This window comes from Cupressus sempervirens, chromosome 1 (assembly GCF_028749045.1).
Source record: "Cupressus sempervirens isolate cs-2001-9-10 chromosome 1, ASM2874904v1, whole genome shotgun sequence".
In the NCBI taxonomy this organism is placed as follows: Eukaryota; Viridiplantae; Streptophyta; class Pinopsida; order Cupressales; family Cupressaceae; genus Cupressus; species Cupressus sempervirens.
The window spans coordinates 136,473,133-136,493,817 of record NC_143118.1 but is presented as its reverse complement, the minus strand read 5'-3'; the positions used below and the strand labels follow the sequence as shown (position 1 = coordinate 136,493,817).

The 20,685-nt window shown below is 35.0% G+C and overlaps 1 protein-coding gene across 1 annotated transcript in view; it reads left to right on the top strand.

Moving 5' to 3' along the window:
* The window catches only part of LOC149576544 (succinate--CoA ligase [ADP-forming] subunit alpha, mitochondrial), a 38,628-nt gene extending 19,368 nt beyond the window's left edge, over nt 1–19,260 (top strand). The window contains exons 5-7 of the mRNA XM_089817796.1: nt 1,304–1,365; nt 9,889–9,970; nt 18,897–19,260. Of these exons, the coding sequence (XP_089673922.1) occupies nt 1,304–1,365; nt 9,889–9,970; nt 18,897–19,036 (284 nt within the window). The 3' untranslated portion in view covers nt 19,037–19,260. The remainder of the gene's footprint in view (nt 1–1,303; nt 1,366–9,888; nt 9,971–18,896) is intronic.
* Nucleotides 19,261–20,685: the final 1,425 nt, after the last annotated feature.

The following is a 20,685-nucleotide window of genomic DNA, read 5'->3' as shown; positions in this document are numbered from 1 at the left end:
CAAAAAAACAACATTACAAACACATCAATGTTATTGATATTATCTGTCAATGATAGCAAGACAGTGAGATCTCAATGATGATATCCGAAGAGAGCCTGCAAAAACTATGGGAACAACCTGCTGTTACGAACCAGATCTTGCCTGCTATTAATTATATCTATCCTTGATCTGATCTGCTCTGATTTTCAATACAGAAGTCTGAACATGAAATTATGTTTGAAAGAATGGATCAGGACTGTAAAATATCAAAGACTGATGCAGGATAAACATGCTCCTATGCAACAGACAATAGTAGACTAGGTCAGCAAGATAACATAGGTAAGAGCATGGGCAGGCAAAATTATTTTTCTGTATAACTTGTATCGATGACCTAGAGTAATACATTATATGGGATGAATGTGGCTGTTCTGGCAAATTTCCTGAATTCATGGCGTGGAGGGGAATTCTGATCCAGTAGTTTTATTTCCATTCATAACTTTCAACAGGCTTAAAGACGTGTGTATATGTAATATGAAGTACCATGGAATATTACTTGGTGTGTCTTCATTTCAGCACATATAGCCTCTTATTGTGTATTCTGATCACAATGATGAGAATCAGATTCAAGCAGGTTAATTTTCATCTTGGTCTTGAACTAAAAACTCAAGAATACTTGGCAATTTGAGAAAAACATAGTTTCCAGTGGATTTTCTGTAAAGGCTTAGGCATGAGTGTGTCCAATAAGGTGTAAGAGTCCTTTTTTTGTAATGTTATAAAATTTCCTTTTTTTGCTTTCTGCATTCAATTTTAGCTAATGCTGTCTTCATTTTTTAAGCAAACTTGGGGATTCTTTCTGTTGATACGTGTGAATCTGCAGAGAACTTGAGTCTTGGTTTCTTTAGTGTCTGCAAGCCAGTTCCCATTGATCTTATAATGGCCAAAATTCCAAATACTTGCCCTGTCTCATGTCCGTGGTTCTGAATCTCAGACACAATGGAAAGCTCAGTGCTATGTTTCCACGTTAGTAAGGCATGTTGGAAACTGGCTGTTGTGGATGTATTTTTTATAAATAATCTCTATCAAAGTATATTTAGAAACTTGTTCTTTCCTGGATGACATTTTTTCTAACCTCTCCAATAAGAAACTACCATAGAAAGGCTATGGAATCTATTGACCTTGATTCCATAAAGTGTTGCATGTTGGCTGTTTGAATATTGAAGTTAACAAGATGAATCTGTATTAGGAATGGAGTTTGATTTAAAATCTATTTTGTTGTTGGGGAATCTAAGAGATCGCATAATGTTTTACACTGTTATACTTCCAGGCATAGTTCTAATAGGAGAAATTGGAGGAACTGCAGAAGAGGATGCGGCTATGTTCATAAAGGTATCTAAATATTGATTGTTTATTAAGTTATTTGGACATTTTTGAAGTGCTTTTCCTGCTTTATGCTTCTTCCATTTTTTGTTTGTGAGCAGTACACAAGGTTTAAGCTAAGCATATAACATTTGTAATAGTTAAATCAAAATGTATGCTACTTAATATTATTTACAATTCTTTAGGTAGTTTGGTTTAAATGCCCATATATTGTTTGTATGGCATTTTTCAGTCTGTTTAAGTACTCTACCAAACAGGGAACAAATCCTTGTGAACGATTCCTGCACTCACATCTGCGGCTTAGTTGCCTATGGTTTAATCTTTGATCTGGTTGAGTCTGTTGAAAGTTCTCACTTCTCTCGTAGGGAGGTCATGGTCTGGTTGATCTTGGGCCTCCCTAAATCTAGTCAGCCTTATTTAGCATCTCTAACAGTTTTGATTTTTAATTGCTATTGCATCCGATCTTTGTTATCTATCAAGATGGTTACAGAAAATAATTTAGCATACCTCTTCTACCAATTTAGAATAATTATTTAGGATTTTCAAATCGGCCGGCAAGAATTTCATAGTAAAGATATTCAATCGACTGAATTGTAATCAAATTTACCCCAGCCTGTATCAAGAATTTATTTGCTCAAATTTGGAATTACAGATAGCTGCACATTTATTTGTTTTCTGTAAGATAATCTTCAAGTTGAGGATATCAAATGGGTTAAACCTTGTGATACTTTTATGGAAGCTTAAATTCATCTCCACATGTTGTTCAGTTGAAGTAAATGATCAACATTTCAGCTCTTGTAAAGAGGATGTGTTCAATTGGTTCTACTTCTCCACTCTCTTTTATTATTGTGTCATAATCATTTTTTATTTTCTCAATTTGAATTCTGTAGAACACACTGTTGTGGCAATCAGTTTTTTACCATTTCCTCTGTGTTGATTTTGTTCACTGGACAGGTCAGTGGTTTAAGCACACAACTTCAGACATTATTACAATGTTATGTTATTTTTGAATATTTTTCCATTTTTGTGTCATATTTTCAGCTTCGTCACAAAATGGAGGAAATAAACAACACCTTTAGATTCAGCAACATTTCATACTCATTGTTTTCATCAAATGATTCTAATTTGCATTGCGGTTTATTATCTTCTTAAGTCAATTCTGCCTGGACCCAGCATTATTATGTAAGGATTGGTGTCTGGTTAAAATATGGGTTACTTTTTGTTGAAAGGTTATACATCTCTGCATGAAAGATGGATCCATTTGGTTTTTTCCCCTGTAGTTCGCAGAGACTTGATAAAGTAGAAGTAATTCTGATCAAATTAGGAACTGTGAACATACCACATGGGTCTGGCACGGTTCTTCAACAATTATGTTATGTGCCCACATTGTCTGAAAACAAACAGGAAATCTGAGTGTGATAATCTTTTGAAGGTAGGCATCATTGTTTTGTTCGAGGGCACCAAATGCAACAGCTCTTATGGTAAATCAATGTTATTATTGTTGTATTAAACAGAGGAGATGAAAGCTCCATATGCAGATTTATAAAGACATTTTTTTAAAACGAATTTAGAAACAATCGTTAACTAAAGACAAAAATAGAAACACTACCTAATAATCTAAAGGCTCACTAAGATGACCATTAAAAAACATTACTCTATGCTAATACCCTCCCTTAATGGTCATTGTTTAACTACCCTGCAAAAGACAATACATGTCTTGTGGTCATAAATTCTTCAGACATTCTGCCATTGCTGAGACCCTTTCTAGATCTGTAGTATGTCAATGACCAAAAGTAGCCAAAATCTGTTCAGAAAAGAACAAAGAAGGGTTGATGTTGTTATTATTGTTGTATTAAACAAAGGAGATGGAAGCTTCTTATTCAGATTTACAAAGGCAATATTTCTAAAACAGTCAATTGTGAACTAAAGACGAAAATAGAAACAACCTAATAAACTAAAGACTAAGTAAGTGTTAGATAGCTGAGATGAGGGGGGGAGGGGGGCGGTGAATCAGTTATCCACAGTCCCTTCAAACAACTTCAGTACCAAACAACATTCATAATCATCATAAAATTTCACTCAATGTATTCATTCAACTTTACAATTAACTCATTTAATCACTTTACTCTAAACTGTTCATTCACTGTTCTGTTTTAACTGACTGACAGGAATAAAACTTAGTTATTACTGACCCTAAACTTAGTTGTTACTGAGTTGCAGTAAAATGACAATAACTTGCAACATAATAACATTCACACATTTGACACCAATATTTTAATGTGGAAACCTTGATAAGGGAAAAATTACCTGGGACCAACAACCCAAAAATTTCACTATTGTGAGGTGAGCTCTGTTAGGAGCCAACCTTGTTAAAGATTACAACATATTGTTAATGTCACCTTGTTGGAGGATTTAACCAAAATATCATGTAGACCTTATCACTCCTTGATCTTGTCTAAAGAGTGGCCTGCTCTAAAGGACTTACAAACACCACAGATTGATTAACCCATAGAGGATTTCACAAACTTGTTAGGTCCACTTGTGTAATGTCCCCCACTTGGCCAATTTGGAGGTATGTTGTCGTTAGCCCATTCTTGTATGGTCCCGAGGGCTAACCAGGACTTCAAAAGGGATCCTGAGGTTATTTGGCCTAGTCAAATTTAATTACAGGCCAAACGGAGTTCGTTTGTTGGGTTTTCAGAAAGACTTACTATTTTTAGTAAGCCAATAGGGGGATGCAGTGCTTTCAATTTTCAGTGATAGGATGAGATGCGTTTTGTTGGGCTCTTTCTGATGAGCTATTATATGTGGGATTTCGAGTTTATTTGGTATATTATTTTAATGTTTGAAGTTACAACGATAAAGTGACTATTTAAATTAAATATTATAATGTTTCATAAAGTCACTTTATAAAAATCAAGAGTCCCCCTTTTGAGTACATATATGGATTTTGTAAAAAGAAAAAAAAGGAAGTAATATTAAAAGTCATGTATTATCCGACATTGGCAAGACGGAAGCGTGGAGCAAGTGAGGAAGGGATTAAAAGAAAGAGGATAGCTCTCATTTATTCATGCTTGGAAATATCAAAGAAATTGGGAAATTTTCTGAAGATTATGTCTCTATAGTTTGAAGGACGAAATCCCTTCAAGCTGGAAATCTTGATGCCATTGAAAGATATGGTCTTGAGATTCAACATAGCAGCAATCCGAAAAAGCAGATACGAAAAAGCAGTCCGAAAAAGCGGAACCGAAAAAGCAGGCTGAAAAAGCAGGTACGAAAAAGCACCTCGAAAAAGCAGAACCGAAAAAGCAGGCCGAAAAGGTAGTTCGAAAAAAGCAAAGCAGAAGGGGCAGCATTGAAGGAAATTATTACAGCCATCTCCAACTAGGTTCTTTGTTCATATTGCTTTTTAGGGTGTTATAAGCTTTCAGCTGTAAGTGTGCATTATACGAGCATTATCATTTTGTAATCCATGTAAATGCCAAAGTCTTGGCCATATTTCATGAGCATTGTAATTTTCATTGCAATCAAGAAGATAATAGTTGCTGGTGTCATTTAAGCAATTTAATATCATTATTTATTAGCTAGTTAGTTTGCATACCAACTGTTTGTAAAAATGTCAGTTGGCTGTAGATGTTCATTTCTCATGCTTAGATTATATATATGCACTGAATATTGTCAAAATTAGTAGCACACTCATGTTAGGTCATTGTGTAGTCCATTGTAGTCTTCTAGCACAAGATTCTCATTGATGCAAATTGAAGAAAAAGTCATTTGAAGCTAGCTGAAATACTATATCAGTCATACGTCCCTTGCATGTCAATTGTTTGATGAAATTCCTTGAGCTATCATCAGTTTTTTTTTGAGGGCAGATTTGAGGAGGGTTATTACAACATGGTCTACGAGATTTTCTGCTACAATGATTAGAAAGTAAGTGTAAAAATGATTTGTTTAGGTATGGCATTACCTTGCTTGTTCAGATCTCCTTTCTGTTCTTGTCTCCGTTGATATCCGTCTTTTGATCTTCTTTCTCTGTTCACTTGACTGGCTGATTCATTCCTTCTCTTTCTCCTTCCTCAACTCTGCTCGGTTCACTTGATTCAACTATCTTCTAACACCTTCAGTAATAGTTCGCACAATCAAAACCAGCAACCTAAAAACTGTCTTGTCTCCTCCTTAAATAATCGTTTTTGTGCTTCCAAATTCTTCCATTTGTTGCTGCTTAATCACAATCGTTGATCTCAGATTCAATGTACTTAACCACATAGAAAATAGAACTTTTCATAGAACTTCGTTGTCTTCCTTACCTTTCTTTAATCTCCATCATCAGATCCTTATTGAATTTTCCTAGTCGTTGATCTTGCAACAAACTTTGACTGGTGCGTTTGAACATCTCGAACATTCCGTATTTCCATCAAAAGTCGACCTTGGATTCCATTTCTTTCAACTTGTTCTTCCAGCTGTTAGTCGGTGAACATTGCATTTCACTCGGGTAATATAGTACTTGGTTAATACTAGACTTGCTCGGGTAATACTGAATTTCCCTCTTACTTTGCCATTTGTTCGGTGAATACTGTAGTCACTTGGGGAATGCAGTCTTTCTTCTTTAACCTTGTCACTCGGTTAAACTTTTATAGCTCAATATATTAAGATATTACATGATTATAAAATAATCAAACCATCATTACATTATCACTGATCAACTCCTTCGAGTGCTCATTCTATACCATATTTATCAACTCTCTTTTCAGCATACTTTCCTCGAATTGTCTTCATCAATCATAATGATATAGCACTCCATTGAGTTAGTGTAATGTCTAGCCAACTAAGACTTTGACATCAATGACAGCACAACAACTGATATGACTCTTTTACATGCATTCATAGCATTACCAATTACATTATCAGTTGGGGCTAACACTAAGATGACTATTAAAAAAATATTACAATATTCTACTAACAATTACAATATATTTGTCTTTAAAAAAAAGGTAACTTCTGCATTTGTTGATTTTCTGGCATTGAATAACCCTTCACAATTGTTTGGATTATATTGTTGGACAGAGAAATCTATTAATCTCATTGATGGATTTGTAGTGCATTTCAAATAGAATTTCACAGATTAAGATATAGCGAACACTGATTTTATTGTGTAAGGGATCAGATTCGTACACAGTCAAGCAATTTTGATTGACTAATGCTCCAGCAGAATTTATGTATATTACATGATATTCCATTTCTTCATGACAGTTGATTCAGTGATAGGGTTTTGCTTTCAAATGAACTAATCAAAGACCATATTGGACAATTTTTGCAAATTGTAGAAAAATCTAGGCATTTTACTTGGAATTTATTTGATGAAGATAGATGTCAGTCATTTTGGCTTACAACATCTTGGGGCACATTATGTCTAATGGAACCCATAATAATTACACATATTGTTCTAGTTTCTCAATTGTGAATTCTTCACAAGGCAAAGCATCCTCCAAATTTGTTGTAAAAACATATGCCTTTCTAGCAGATAGGGGGTTTTGCATGAATCTCAGTTGAAAAGTTCATTGTCAAAGCAGTGGTATCGAGATTTCAGGATGAATCCCAGCCTTTCATGTGCTTGCTGGTGTGTCTAACTAGAATTGGAGACATTCACTGCCAACACAGGGAAGTCAATATGACATTCTGATACATCCTGCCATACGTTGAAGTATACCGCCATAAATAGTGATACGTTGTCTCCGTTCTATTTATTGCAGAGTATTTCATACCATATGCTTGCCATTTAATTTAAATATTATTTGGTTTATAAGGCATGTACATATTCTGTAAGAAAACTAGTTATAATGGGATTAGCTATTGGTTAACGCATTTTTAAGAATAACTTCCTGATCAGCAGTGGTGAACTTTACTATAGCCAACAAGATGGGTTTAACTGGCTATAGCTGACAAGATAATCTTTATCATTGCAAATTACCTGTATTGCAGGGGAGTGAACATTTTGACAAGCCTCGCACAACATTTGAATTTCTATGAAACTTTCAAACTTCTGCTGGTTATATGCAGTAGAATATCTAAGGAAACTACAATGCAACCAACAAGAAACCATGGCACAGATCCGTGGCAAGGTTTATGGTGGCTACCATCTATGCATATGCATTTGGTAAGCAGAGGGGCAAGCCATAGATGAAATATTTCGCACTTCTCAAACTGTATTTCCTACCATGCTTTTGAGTGACGGATTCTTGATTTTGTTGGAGGTTTGACCTTACCATGATTTACATATATCCTACTTGATAGTTTTGTTGGGACAAGCATCTGAAAACCTTTTGCTGCTCGATCTAATAATATAGATGCAGTTGTAAGTTTTTCTGCAATAATCTCTTTCATTTGTTTGTGCATTAAGAGGTTAATGCAATCAATGCACATCTTTTGTTAGTGAAGTAATCATTACCTTGCTTAATTATCTGACAACTCAACAATGCAAAAGCACATAGTATCCTAGAGTGAATTTCGATGGTTGAGATTGTACTGAATTATATGAATGCATCCATTGCACACTTCTTTTATGTACATGGAAAAGCATTTAAAGCTGCTCACCCTATTATGAAGAGATGATTTGTGCTAAAACCAAAGAGCCAGGAGGTTTTAAACCATTTGGATGTGAGAAAGTCACATTGATTTTATTGATAAGGAAGAAATATGATTAGGAAGTTGAATGGAAGGGTTTTTTGTGTGGATATTTGGACTTGCCAAAGCTGTCGACTTAAAAAAATACTATGGTAGCTTCCAGCATGGTTAATTGTTTAAAGCAAGAGAAACATGCAGACTTACTTTAAAATTAGATATTTGACCCCACTAAAGTGGACACGTCACATATTCTTGAGATAAATACAGATGTTGCTTCTATTTGTGAAGTTGATGATTCACTGCTTCAAAATTACAAGCCTTTATTTCGTATGCTGTTGGAATGTCTAAGTGGGCTTAACAGCACACTAAAATAGTAGAAGAATTCAAAATATTCTTATGCAGTCATCAGACTCACCATTTACAAGCTACTTATTTGATAAATGGGTAGGTGAAATTAAAAATTCCTCAAACCTATTGATACAAACTTTGCTTCTTTGTCCCACTTTTGAGCATTTTGATGCAAGTTAAAGAGGGTTTATGTTCCACTCTAGTTAGTGATGCACAGGCATTTTGGAGGGAATCTTATCAGGGACTGATTTAGATGATATTAAATTTGTCGTTGATTTTGTAAGTAAGATTTTTGAGATGATGGACTTTGTAGACTTGAAAATTTAAAAATCAGATACATGAGGCTTATAAGAAAAACAATATGGGAGATGGAACAAATTTAACATGCCTTTACATACAGCGGCCCATTATTTAAATCTGAATTGGTATGATATAATTTAAAAATAGGCTTCCTTGCATTGAGAGAGTTAAGAAGTGATTTGTTTGTGGTGTGAAGATATTGGACCAATAAGAGGATGTTTTTGCATTATAATTTGATGTTTAAACTTTTAATGTGGACAAAGTGATTTAAGAAGTCTGGAGGCAATCTACTAAAATAGCGTGGAAGATATATAGGACTGAGAAGAGGATACATCTGCATTAGAATCTGATGTTTAAACTTTTCATGTGAAAAAAGTGATTTAAGAAGCATGGAAGCCTTGCATGGTAGGTGTATAGTGAGAGAGCTACTGAAACAGTGGTATAACTATAAACCTTAGTTCTTGGTAAATATGGTAGTTGATGAAAACAACCTCTGTTTGATTTCTTGGAGAGGTGCAAGACCTCGAGATTGATGATGATCCAAAGATTATTTTGCTAAAGGATGATTGGAGATGAATGATATAGCTGATGCAAGAGTTGAATGCTATCCTTTAGATGAACTGTGAAACATCTGGCACATTGAGCATTTATCACTTTCTTATTTGTAGCTTTCTTGGTATATCAGTATCTACTCTTGACACTTCTTAAACTTTGTTGCATTTAGACTTGAGTTTATGCCATTATCACCAAATTCCTTTGATATCTCATTTGTGCACTTAAAATCTTTAATGCTGTGTATTTTTGTCAATAATAGTGTATTTAGTGAAGTTTCCATTAAATTTTTACAATTTTAGCATCTCCCATCATCTGCACCCATTTATTTTGAAAAACGACATCCTCTTTTTGTAATTAGCTGGCATTGTCTCCTGGTGACTTTTCTTAATTGGTGTGTACTTGTTATAATTTGTTCTTTTGAGCATTTTCGAGGCTAATTTCAAAGAAGATTATTTAGAAGAACACCTTACTAGAATACTGAAGGGGAGTCGGTATAGGAGAAATATAAAGCAAATGATATGAGAAAGAGAATGGTTGAGATCAGAATCATAAGGAAAATAACAAAAAGCTCTCCAAATGAAATTAAATTTTATGGCATATTAGTGTAGTGCATAATGTTTAACTTCACTGGTGTATCAAACAATTTTTTCACATTTTGTTGTTTCTCCTGTTCCCTATTTAATGTTGTTTTTGATGGTATCTCATCAGGAAAGTGGAACACAAAAGCCCATTGTCTCATTCATAGCTGGCCTTACAGCACCACCAGGCCGCCGCATGGGTCATGCTGGAGGTTAGTTCATTTGATTTAGAATCAATTGGTTTGATGTTGTCATTATCTTCTAGCTATTCTGACAACTTTACTGATATCTCTCCAGATGAATTGGATATTGTATAGTTTGAAGGGAATAAATTATATTGTAGGTTGAGAGGTAATGCTTCCTGTAAAAGGTCATTCTTTTTCAGGTTGCATTAATTTCTTAGTAGAGATAAAGTTGCAGTTTTTATTACCCCTGATAAAAGATAAAGATTATGGTCTAAAATTAGTCCCTTTTGATAATTAAATGCTAAAGCATCATTAGTGTTTTTGAAAGTGACCAAGTTGTGTCATTAAATGCTGAAGCCTTAAATATCAAATTGTATTAGCTATTATTATTTTGCATAATGTTGTGCAAAAGGAGTTTGAGTATTTCAATTTAATCTCAAGTGAAAACATTTCAAAACTTAAATATAACTTTGAGAAGCAAAATTCACCTCTATGCAAGAAAGCAAAATGCTATGAAAGTGGAAAAGTCCCTTGAAGGTAAAGTGCTCCATCTTTGAGAAACATGAAAAAAATGTGACGGTTTGAGTCAACAGTTTTCTATCCTTTTTGTTAATGAAAAAAGATGCAGTATAATTAGAACAGTGAGCAAAGTAATCTTATATAATTAGTGATGTACAAGAACTGCTTTGCATAATGTTGGAAAATATTGTTTTGGCAAGGGAGGAAGGTATACATTTCTATTGTCTCTGAGTCATCAAAAGATTAATTTAAAACTTCTCAGTAAATTGTTTTGACCAAGGATTGAAGAAAAACATTAAAAATGGTAAGGGTATTTTGTGCTTTTGTTGTGGATAGATAATAAATGAGACTGCAGAAAGGAGTATACCTTTTTTCATGCAAAGCTGAAGCCAGCAAATAGGTAAGAATTTTGAGGTGGGTCAGAACACCAATCTTTGTAAGAGACCGTGTTCATTATTTTGTTAATGGCTAAGGAGGTAGCAATGCATTTGTTATATTGTTAATGCCAACTAGTTGCTTGGAATGTTGCCTTTGTGGCCATTTAACACAAGCAAATGATCAGAATTTCTGAACGAAAATGATAGAAAGGAAAGCTCAGTTAATTGGGTGATTTCAATGTTAAATGCTCTTACAGGGCATTGCATGTTGGGATACTTAATATCTTGTACTTACAAGGGTCTACCATCTATGTCTTGTTGCTAGTTGCTCTTAGTTGTACAGGTTAAACAAACTATCTGGGCACTGACAGGAAATTCTTTTCCATGGGTGTGATAAATGTTATTCACACTTCAGGTCACGATCTTGGTAGCCCTAGTTAATATTTAAACATCTATTTTGTCAAATATTTAAAGAGCAAGCTTGAAAAAAACTAATGTCCTTGAGCTTGTTCCCATAGCACACAAAGTTATTTATTTGGGCAATCTCAAAGCATGCAGAGGTATTTATTTGGGCAAGCATAAAAAACTGTGTGAAAGGGCTGTAATGCCCCTTTTTGGATGGCCCACAAACAATATTAATGACTATAACTGATATTTGTAATGTCCCGCAAACAATGTGAAGGATTTAACCAAAGATAATCTCTTAACCATTAATCACTATAACCATAGAACCGAGACTCGGCCCCAGCCTTGACTCGGCAAGGGTAACTCGACTTGTGAACCGGCTTGGACTTGCCTGTGACTTAGCAAAGTGGCAAAACCTTTGAAATTTAGAGATTTTTTAGGATTTAAACAACGTTCCATGCACCCATTATTGAATAAAGCTTAAAGACACAATAACATCATGAAATAGAAGGTAATTTGATCATATACATAAACATACATCGATTACATAAGTACAAAGGTAAATTGTAGCTAAAGGAAATAGTAACTATAGATATATAAAATCCATGAAATCAATCAAAATATATATCAAATCCATGAAATCCATCACATTAATAGTCATCATCAAATGTTCCAAACATATTTAAAGTTAAACAAAAAGTTAAAACAAGTCTATAGCTATGGTTCCTAGTCCTCATCCTCATCCTCATTCTCAACCTCAGCCTTAGCCTCAAAATAATCTATATTATGCTTCCTAGTAAGGTGTCTAAGGTAGGTCTTGGATGACTGATTAGCCATAGTCTTTGCCCTTGAGGTGCCACTAGGATTAACTGTATCTCTCTACTCTTCTGCTGCCATAGCCACGGCCTTAGCCTCTTTGTCTACTTGGTCAAGCCACTCTAGCTCCTTATCATCGAAGATAGGATCAGTAACCTCAGTAACCCACTTAGACTCTGGACCAACCTCCTCTAGAATAATTGCAAAGGTTTTACTATCCAAAATCTCCTTGGTCCTAAGGTGCAGGTTGTAATGCACAAAGACTAGATTATTCATTCTTCCACAGACAACCTGTTGCATCTCTTCGAGTGGACGTGCTCGAACATGCTCCAATTGCGCTCAAATCTTGAAGTGCTACATGGATGGCTCAATATGTGGATGGGGATTTGTTAAAGTTTTTTGATTGAAGGCGCAGTTTGTAATGCACAAAGACTAGAGTATTCATTCTCTCCATAGACAACCTGTTACACCTCTTCGAGTGCACGTGCTCAAACATGCTCCAGTTGTGCTCACATCAAGAAGCGCTACATGGATGGCTCAATATGTGGATGGCGATTTGTTGAAGTTTTTTGGTTGAAGGCCCAAACATTTGTCACCATCTATTTGAAAAAAGGAAAAGACAAAAAAATTAGTCTCATTTCTACTTTTAAAGCTAGAAAGTTAAAAACTACACAATACAATTAATATGCAATGTGCATAAGCTGCAATTTGGTACGGCCTCCTCTGCACATTTCGCTTCAAAAAATGGGCCTTGCTGAATTATTATAGGCATCCATCTGAAGCAATGTATATGTGGCATTAGTGGCTATCTTCGATATCACAGTATATAGGCCACTAAGAACCTCCTCTTTTGCCTTGAAATCATCACGGAAACGGAATGCTGGATTGAGGTAATAGGCTGCTGCGCGGATGGGTCTATGAAGCTGATTTTGCCATCTCCCATGAATTATGTTCCAAATGGGGCCATACTTGTCCTAAACTCCTACATATTTGGCTCTAATGGCCTCCTTGGTCCTATCTATGCCCTCATATATGCGTCCCATAGCGGGCTTCTCATTGTCAACAACTAGTGGGAGGGCTACAAGGGGCTTAATGACCTACAAAACAATTGAACAAAAAAGCAATTGAGTGGATGATGATATGATCGTTAAAATATGAAACTTTGCAAAGTTGCACAATGAAAATAAAACAAAAATATGCATACATTAATTTATAAATTTTAAGTTTTTAAATTACCCCTACAATCCCCTTACAAGGGGTCCAAAAACCTTCTTCATCATAAATGTATTTTGTTGCATCTATCCTTACAGGGGTGGTAGCATAGGACAGGGAGGTCCATTGTGGACTGACAAACATGCACCTCAAAGCTAAACTTGAATTCAGCAAGTATTTTAGTGTGATAAAACTAAAGACAAAGCTTGTGATACTGGGACGAGCCAACTCCTTTTCCCCTGTGTATTCCCTCGTAATGTTGAAGACCAAGGCTTGATTATAGATGAACTTGCAAAGATTTTTGGCCATATCAACACATGATTTCACCCATTCAATCTTGCCAATATCCTCTAACATGAGGTCAAGGCAATGGGCCGCACATGGAGTCCAAAAGTTTTTTGGGCGCCTCTCCAGCAAAAGTTTTTTGTAGCAATTTAAAATTAATTAGTAAAAATTTAGACGTGTTAAGAAAATTTTAATTTTTAAAAAACTAAAATTAAAAATTTAGAAACTTAGAAGTTAAAATTTTACTATCAGTCACCACCTATACAACATTCTCTTCCCCCACCTCCTTTATGACCTCAATAGCCTCACATAAGTATGTTGCTTTTTGACATGTGAGGAAGCATCTATAGACTTCAAAAACATGGGAGATCGTGATAGTGAAAACAAAAGAAAATAATTATCATCAACCAATCAATAAAACAAAATTTTTAGTTATTCAATTAATAATTTAATACATGAAATTTTAGACTTTGAAGAGTAGAGGATGATGAATCACCTCCACAAGAAACAAGAAAATTTAGGACAGTACTATTCCTCCTATCTGTGCATCCATCTGTCATAATGGTGCAATCCTTTTGGGTCCAAGTCTTTCTATGGTCCTCCAACTCAAGTTTCATTTCCTCAACCATTTCTAGTAAGAGAGGACCACTCAACTCATCTTCAATGGGGGCTTTAAACCCGACACCATAGATGGAAACCACATCAATCATGTCCTGCCAATAAGGAGTACAGTCATATTTATAAAAATATTTAAATTAAAATATTTCAACATCAAGTTAAAATTACAAAATTTTATTTTAAAGTTAAATTTAAAAAATTAAAAGTAAAACAATCAAATATAAATGAATTACCTAGTTGCAATAAATGGAAAAAACCCAAAACTTGCAAATTGATCTTCTTCTAGCATCATGGATCTCCTTGTTCCGACCCAAGCTCTCAAGTGAGGGTTGTCCATCAGGAGTGAAATATGGTACAAAAAAATTGTCCAACCTAGATTTTCTGACTTAAGGGTGAAAGGTAATGCCAATACTTACTATCAGGGGCAGTGCTACTAGCAGGAATAGATGTAGAAGCAATAGCACTACTAGAAGCACTAGGACGATAGGGAGGAAGGGTATAACCTTCACCGACACAACCTACTGAACATAGGGGTGTAAAACTAGATACAGATGCAAATGTAGATGATGGTGGACGGGAACCAATTTAAGCTAACTCTTCTCATTGTTTTTGTCTTAATTCCTTTTCTTGTTCATATTTTTGTAAGGCAACATAACAAAAATGTTTAACCTCAAGAGTTGCAACTTTACAAGGCTCAGCATCATGTCCACATATGCTAGCAATATGGTCTTTCAATCTATTTATCCCCCCACTATGAATGAGTTTACAAATAAGCATCTTGTTTGATATCTACCTCTACCTAGAAAGTCTATGGTGTACTTCCAACACCCATCTTTTTGATTGCCTTTAGTGAGCTTGGGTTTTTTAGGTAGAGCAACCATTTTGATTAGGGAAAAAAAATGTTTTCAAAATGTCAAGGTTGCTGCAATAAGACAATTTTAACCAAAAATTACTATTTAAGCATTATACTTTATGATGATTTAAAGTAAAAGAAAACCCATAAACATAGAGTAAAAATTCATCGAAAGAAAACTCATATACATTGAGAAAAAAATCATCTAAATCCAAAAAAATCAACTCTTACCTCTTTCAAATGAGCTGTTTAGTGTTGAGAAGAGCTCCTATAAACTCCTTGATGATCTAAATGCAAGTATATAGCTGCTCCAATGTCACAAATGCAAGCTTTTCTCCTCTTCCTTTCAGCTGGTTGCAAAGCAATGGCTTTCTTTTTCTCTTTCCTCCTCTCTCTTTCTTCCTATTTCTCACATAAGAGTGTTATGAAAGCTCTTTCAGAGTTATCAGGAAAAGAAACATTAGAAAAAACAAATAATAAATATTTTTTTTTTTGACATCCATTTTTCCCCCAGCTGCGGCCCGGTCGCGTGCATCAACTTGTGGGTCAAGAGAGTCAAGCAAGTCACCCAAAGGTGACCTGCTGAGCCAGGGTTACATGCCATTTTGATCCGGTTGAGGCCACCCGACTCGCTGACCCGGGCAACTTGCCTGACTCGCGGTGAGTCTCGCTAATCTATAACTGATATTAGTAAAATTTAGTAACAACTAACAAAAAGTTATTATAATATTCAAATCCATAATCAAAGCATCATGATATTTATTAACATCATTAATATTTGGATCATAGCATATCTTCATAGCAAATCACATTATGAAATGCTTGTAAACTGTCAATTTCCAAGATTGGCCATCCTTGATTGGCTGAAAGCATTGGAGGTTGGTCACCCTTCCATATCTTCTTCACTCACCTTGGATGCTGGCCATCCTCCTTAATCAAGTCCAAGAGCATGAAAGGCTGGCCATCCTTCCAACTCTTGCTCCAAAAGCACCAGAGGTGACCGTCCTTCTCAACTTTTGTTCAACTTGATACGAACCTGAATGTGGGTTGTCCTTTCATGTCTCATGAACTTGGGCTGGCTGTCCTTCCTATTTGCAATACACTTCTTATTGCTGCTTTGGATCTATATTCTGAGATCATTTAGTGAATTGATGTCTTTTGATTGAGACTTGTATATTTGATTGATTGATGAATTGCTGTTGAATGCTTGATACTCAAATGATTTGATGCTAGAATGGGTGAGACTCAAATAGCTGATGTTTGAATTATTGATATTATACTGTTTGACTTGATTAATCTTTGTGGCTTTCTGGTTTGTTGGTTAAATGAATTGATAATTATTTGCTGATTGATTGTTCATATGAGTCGATAATTGACGACTTTGATGGATTCGTGAGTGATGATTACAAGCGATCCTTCAATGCTTGGAATGATCTCTCCTTTAATGTTGAAACAGTCACTGCTATTCATAGGAATTAACCACCCTTCCCTGCTGCCTTGTGAGAATAATAAATTATTTCCAACTTGATCTCTCTTGGGTGTCCTGAAATGAAACTTTCTTCCCTTTATATCTTCCATTACGAGGGAGAAGTCACAGCTCTATATCATGCCTGCCCTTTGCAAGAGTCGCAACCTTTCACAATTACCACTCTTTGAAAGCATGCACCCCTTCACAATTTCTGCTATTTGAAAGAGTTAACCTTTCAAAATTGCCACCTTTAATAATTTCTGCCCATTAAAAAAGTCACAACCTTATTTTCTTGCCGTTTCATTCTTCTTTCTTTAGTCTTTCCTTGATTCATGCGCTTAGGTCTTTCCTCCATTCTACAAAGGATTTGTCCTCTCTTTCATATCTTCTAACGAGGAGGCGCACACTGCTTATTATTCCTTTAATTAATACCTGATAATCATATTCCATTTTACCGTGGTCGTCCCCTTACAGTGAATCACTTTTATCCTTTTATTTCATCCCCTAGGTTTAATTGCTATTAATTCTGCAATCTGCTACGTAAAATAGTAAAAGACAATGATTTCATTGCAGAGGCATGACAGGGATTAATTGGTATGTTCCACAAACACTAGACAAAGACAAATAAAAGGCTTTCTAATTAATAGCATCCATACAACATCTGACCTATAGTCCAGACACCTGTGAATGTGTCCTCGTGGACAACGGCAATTTTTATGTCTACTAAGTACTGCATATATAATGGATGTTTAAACTAGGTTCTTACACCCTTCACACACCCACACCACACATACAATTTCACTATCTTCTTTACAATCTCATCACTGTTTCTTTGAGGTACTATTTACTATTTATATGGAATTTATGTGTTTATCATTTGCAAGAGACATTATAGACCAAAGACCAAACATGAGTCCAAATATTTATAATTATAAACTGACTATTGCCTATTAGAATCTATTTACAATCATAGAATTGTCAAATCTCCCTCAAAATAAAAAGTACAGCAGAAATTAATTTAGACTTATGTGATTGGATTGTAATAATTTTTAACCCAACATAGGAAGAATTGTGAGACAAAGGTGACTCACAAGGGCATTGCATGCTCCAAAAGCTTTGCCAATTGGTGAAGATGCCAGGGAATGGAAAACCAAAAAGACTGGATAAAGTTTAATTCGTAGCTCTTACTAAAAAATGTCCAAAGTATTTGTGTGACAAAAGAACTTAAATAGGCTATAGTATTATTGAATCTGTCTTTACGTCATCCCATCTATATACTGTAAAATTGTAAATACTCAACACAATAACTTCACCAATGCAATAGCTCTTCTTAGATTAAGGAAAATGTATTCTAAATTGAAATGAATTGGTTGACGTGCATTGCCAATTTTAGTAGTTGCTTACAAGTCTGTAACAGTGTTTTAGTAATTTTCTTCTAGATCATCAGTGTGCAAGCCTGAGCACTGCTGCATCATTAAAGAATAAGCTCTTGATTGAAGGTACACAAAACAAGATCTGATAACATTGGTCTCTAAAACAAAACTCCAGGTCTGTTTTGAGAAAGTGAAAGATGAGAAGTGGGTAAATATAGGTTTGAACAAGAACCTTGCTTGCAAGAAATGATGGTTGATGCTGCAAGGCTTATCATGTATGAAGGTACACAAACAATATCTGATAACATTGGTCTCTACAACAAAATCATAGGTCTGTTTTAGGAAACTAAAAGATGAAAAGTGGGTACATATAAGTTGGAACAAAAACTTTACTTTCAAGAAGTGATGGTTGATGGGGCAAGGCTCATCCTGTATGGCATTATGGGGAATGATTATCATGTTTTAATTTTACTTGGGTCTTAGGAAATCATATAAGTATAGAATAGGTAACAGATTGCAGCTGAGCTTTTAACCATAACATTATTCTGTTTGTTACATTTTCTCAATAGAAGAAGCTGGCTACGCAGGATTAGTTTTATCATTATGAGATATATAACTTGTGTGACAGCCCCAGCCATTTTATGGAACCGTTTATATATATTTTTTACAGTTAATTTTGTGAGGCAGAACTTAAACTTTACTGATCTGCAACCAGTTTAATTGGAAATTTCTTTTCCAAGCTGGGCATGAAACAAAGACATGGCTTTGTCAGAACACCAGATAATCTGAAGTATTTACCCAGAAGAATATTCAATTGTTGTTTTCCAGTTTACAGAAAGTACATTCCACGTTTATTGCTAATTAGCTTCTGCCCAATTGTTTTCATCTATTAGAGTTCTGATGCTGTGTATGGGGTAGGTTTCATCTGATATAACTTTTAGATAGTTTTTTTCTGATAGAAGATGATGCTGTATTACTTGTGATATATTAGTAAATGCCTCACCTAATTGTTTTTGTTTGCTGGCAGCAATTATATCTGGTGGCAAAGGTACAGCCCAAGACAAAATCAAAACTTTACGAGAGACAGGTGTAACAGTTATTGAGTCCCCGGCAAAGATTGGCACAACAATGTTGGAGGTTTTCAAGCAACGGGGGCTTGTTTCCTAATTGAGACATATCATGAGAGTTGATTTTCAGTGTAGGCTCCAATTGAAGAACTGTGGCCAATTTTGAAATTTGAAGTGATGGTTGATTTATAATTTTTGCATTCTTCTCTTCAACAGTTTACTATTGGTCGGTTTTCACATGGAAATATTGCTTTTTTAAATATTATTTTTGTAACACCAATTAAGCAATAACAAATCATCAATAATTTTGGTTAAGTCATCAAACTGACAGGTCCGCTTTATATATTTATTTACAAGAAATGCAGAAAACTCTTTAATGGTATTGTTTGTGTGTTTAAACCCCAATAAAAGAACTAGGAATGGGGCTAGCCTCCGGCTTGGAGTTATAGTGGTTGTGTAGCTTGATGGCGTTTACAAAATGTGTTTTTTCACATTGCTCCCTGATCCTCTATTAAAAATGGGGAGTTTAGCTGAGTGTAGCATACTGGATTTGCTTACACCAAAAATAATGGGAAATCCATACAGTTTCTTTCAAATGAACTTTTACCCACCAGTTATCTTCTAGTTATTTTTTCTCTATGTTGATATCGCTGCTACTTACAACATACAGACCTTATTTATCAGGAAAATTCACTCACAAAATTCAGAAAGCTTTGATTGTTCCTTGTAGGGTTCTTACTTTTTTATAGGTCAAACTACATGGCATGCCAAAGTTGAGTGCAGATGAAGTAATTGGATATTTTTACCCAATTGGGGTGGAGCAAGAACAAATATTGGCTCACATTGCCTTAGAGAAAATAGTTATAGTGGAAAGAGAGAATACTTATGGTGAATGTCACTATTTATATGATTGGTGAGTACTAGTAGTTTATAAAGTGAAAGCAAATTGGATCATTCAAATTATCTTTTTTTTGTGTTAATACCAATTTTTATTGAAAGGATCATAATATTAGTTGAGCACACTGGTAAAAGAATCTGTTGCACTTAAGGACCAAATAAGCCATCCATGGTAGGAGTTTACATCAAAGAGCACCTAATCTTAGCAATGCCATAATTACATGCATGATTAACTAGCAGTTGATAAAGAAGAAATTCACATTATGTCCCCAAAGATCTATAGTGAAAATATGAGCTATTCTATCAATGTGAGGAGTGATGAAAGACACCAGGACATTGACATCGAACCTTAATATATATTGTATGTATCAATTAGTTCCCTGTCAATAATAAACATTCAAAGTATTTATTATAAGTGAGTTCTACCAATTATATTTGTGGTGTACTAATTATATTTGAAGTTCCTACAGGTTTTGCATACGATCACAATGAATTTCTACGGTTTCAATTGCAACATGTAAAGAGAGAACCCATACAAAATACATGAATACAAAGAGTTATGTAAGATTTTTTTGGTTAATCTAAACTATTTATATATTTCATTTGAACATTTGCATAAGTCGGTTCCTTGTCAAGCCATATTCACAGCCACTGACCTTTTTGGAAGTTAGCTTTCCTTATTAGATTTGTGGTTTCGTAATTACTTTTTGAGTTCCAGGAGCTTTGCATACGTTAGCTTTCCTAATTAGATTTGTGGTTTCCTAATTACTTTTCGAGTTCCAGGGGCTTTGCATACGATCAAATTCTTACCAATTTCCATTTCCATATGCAATGATATAACCCAAGCAAAGT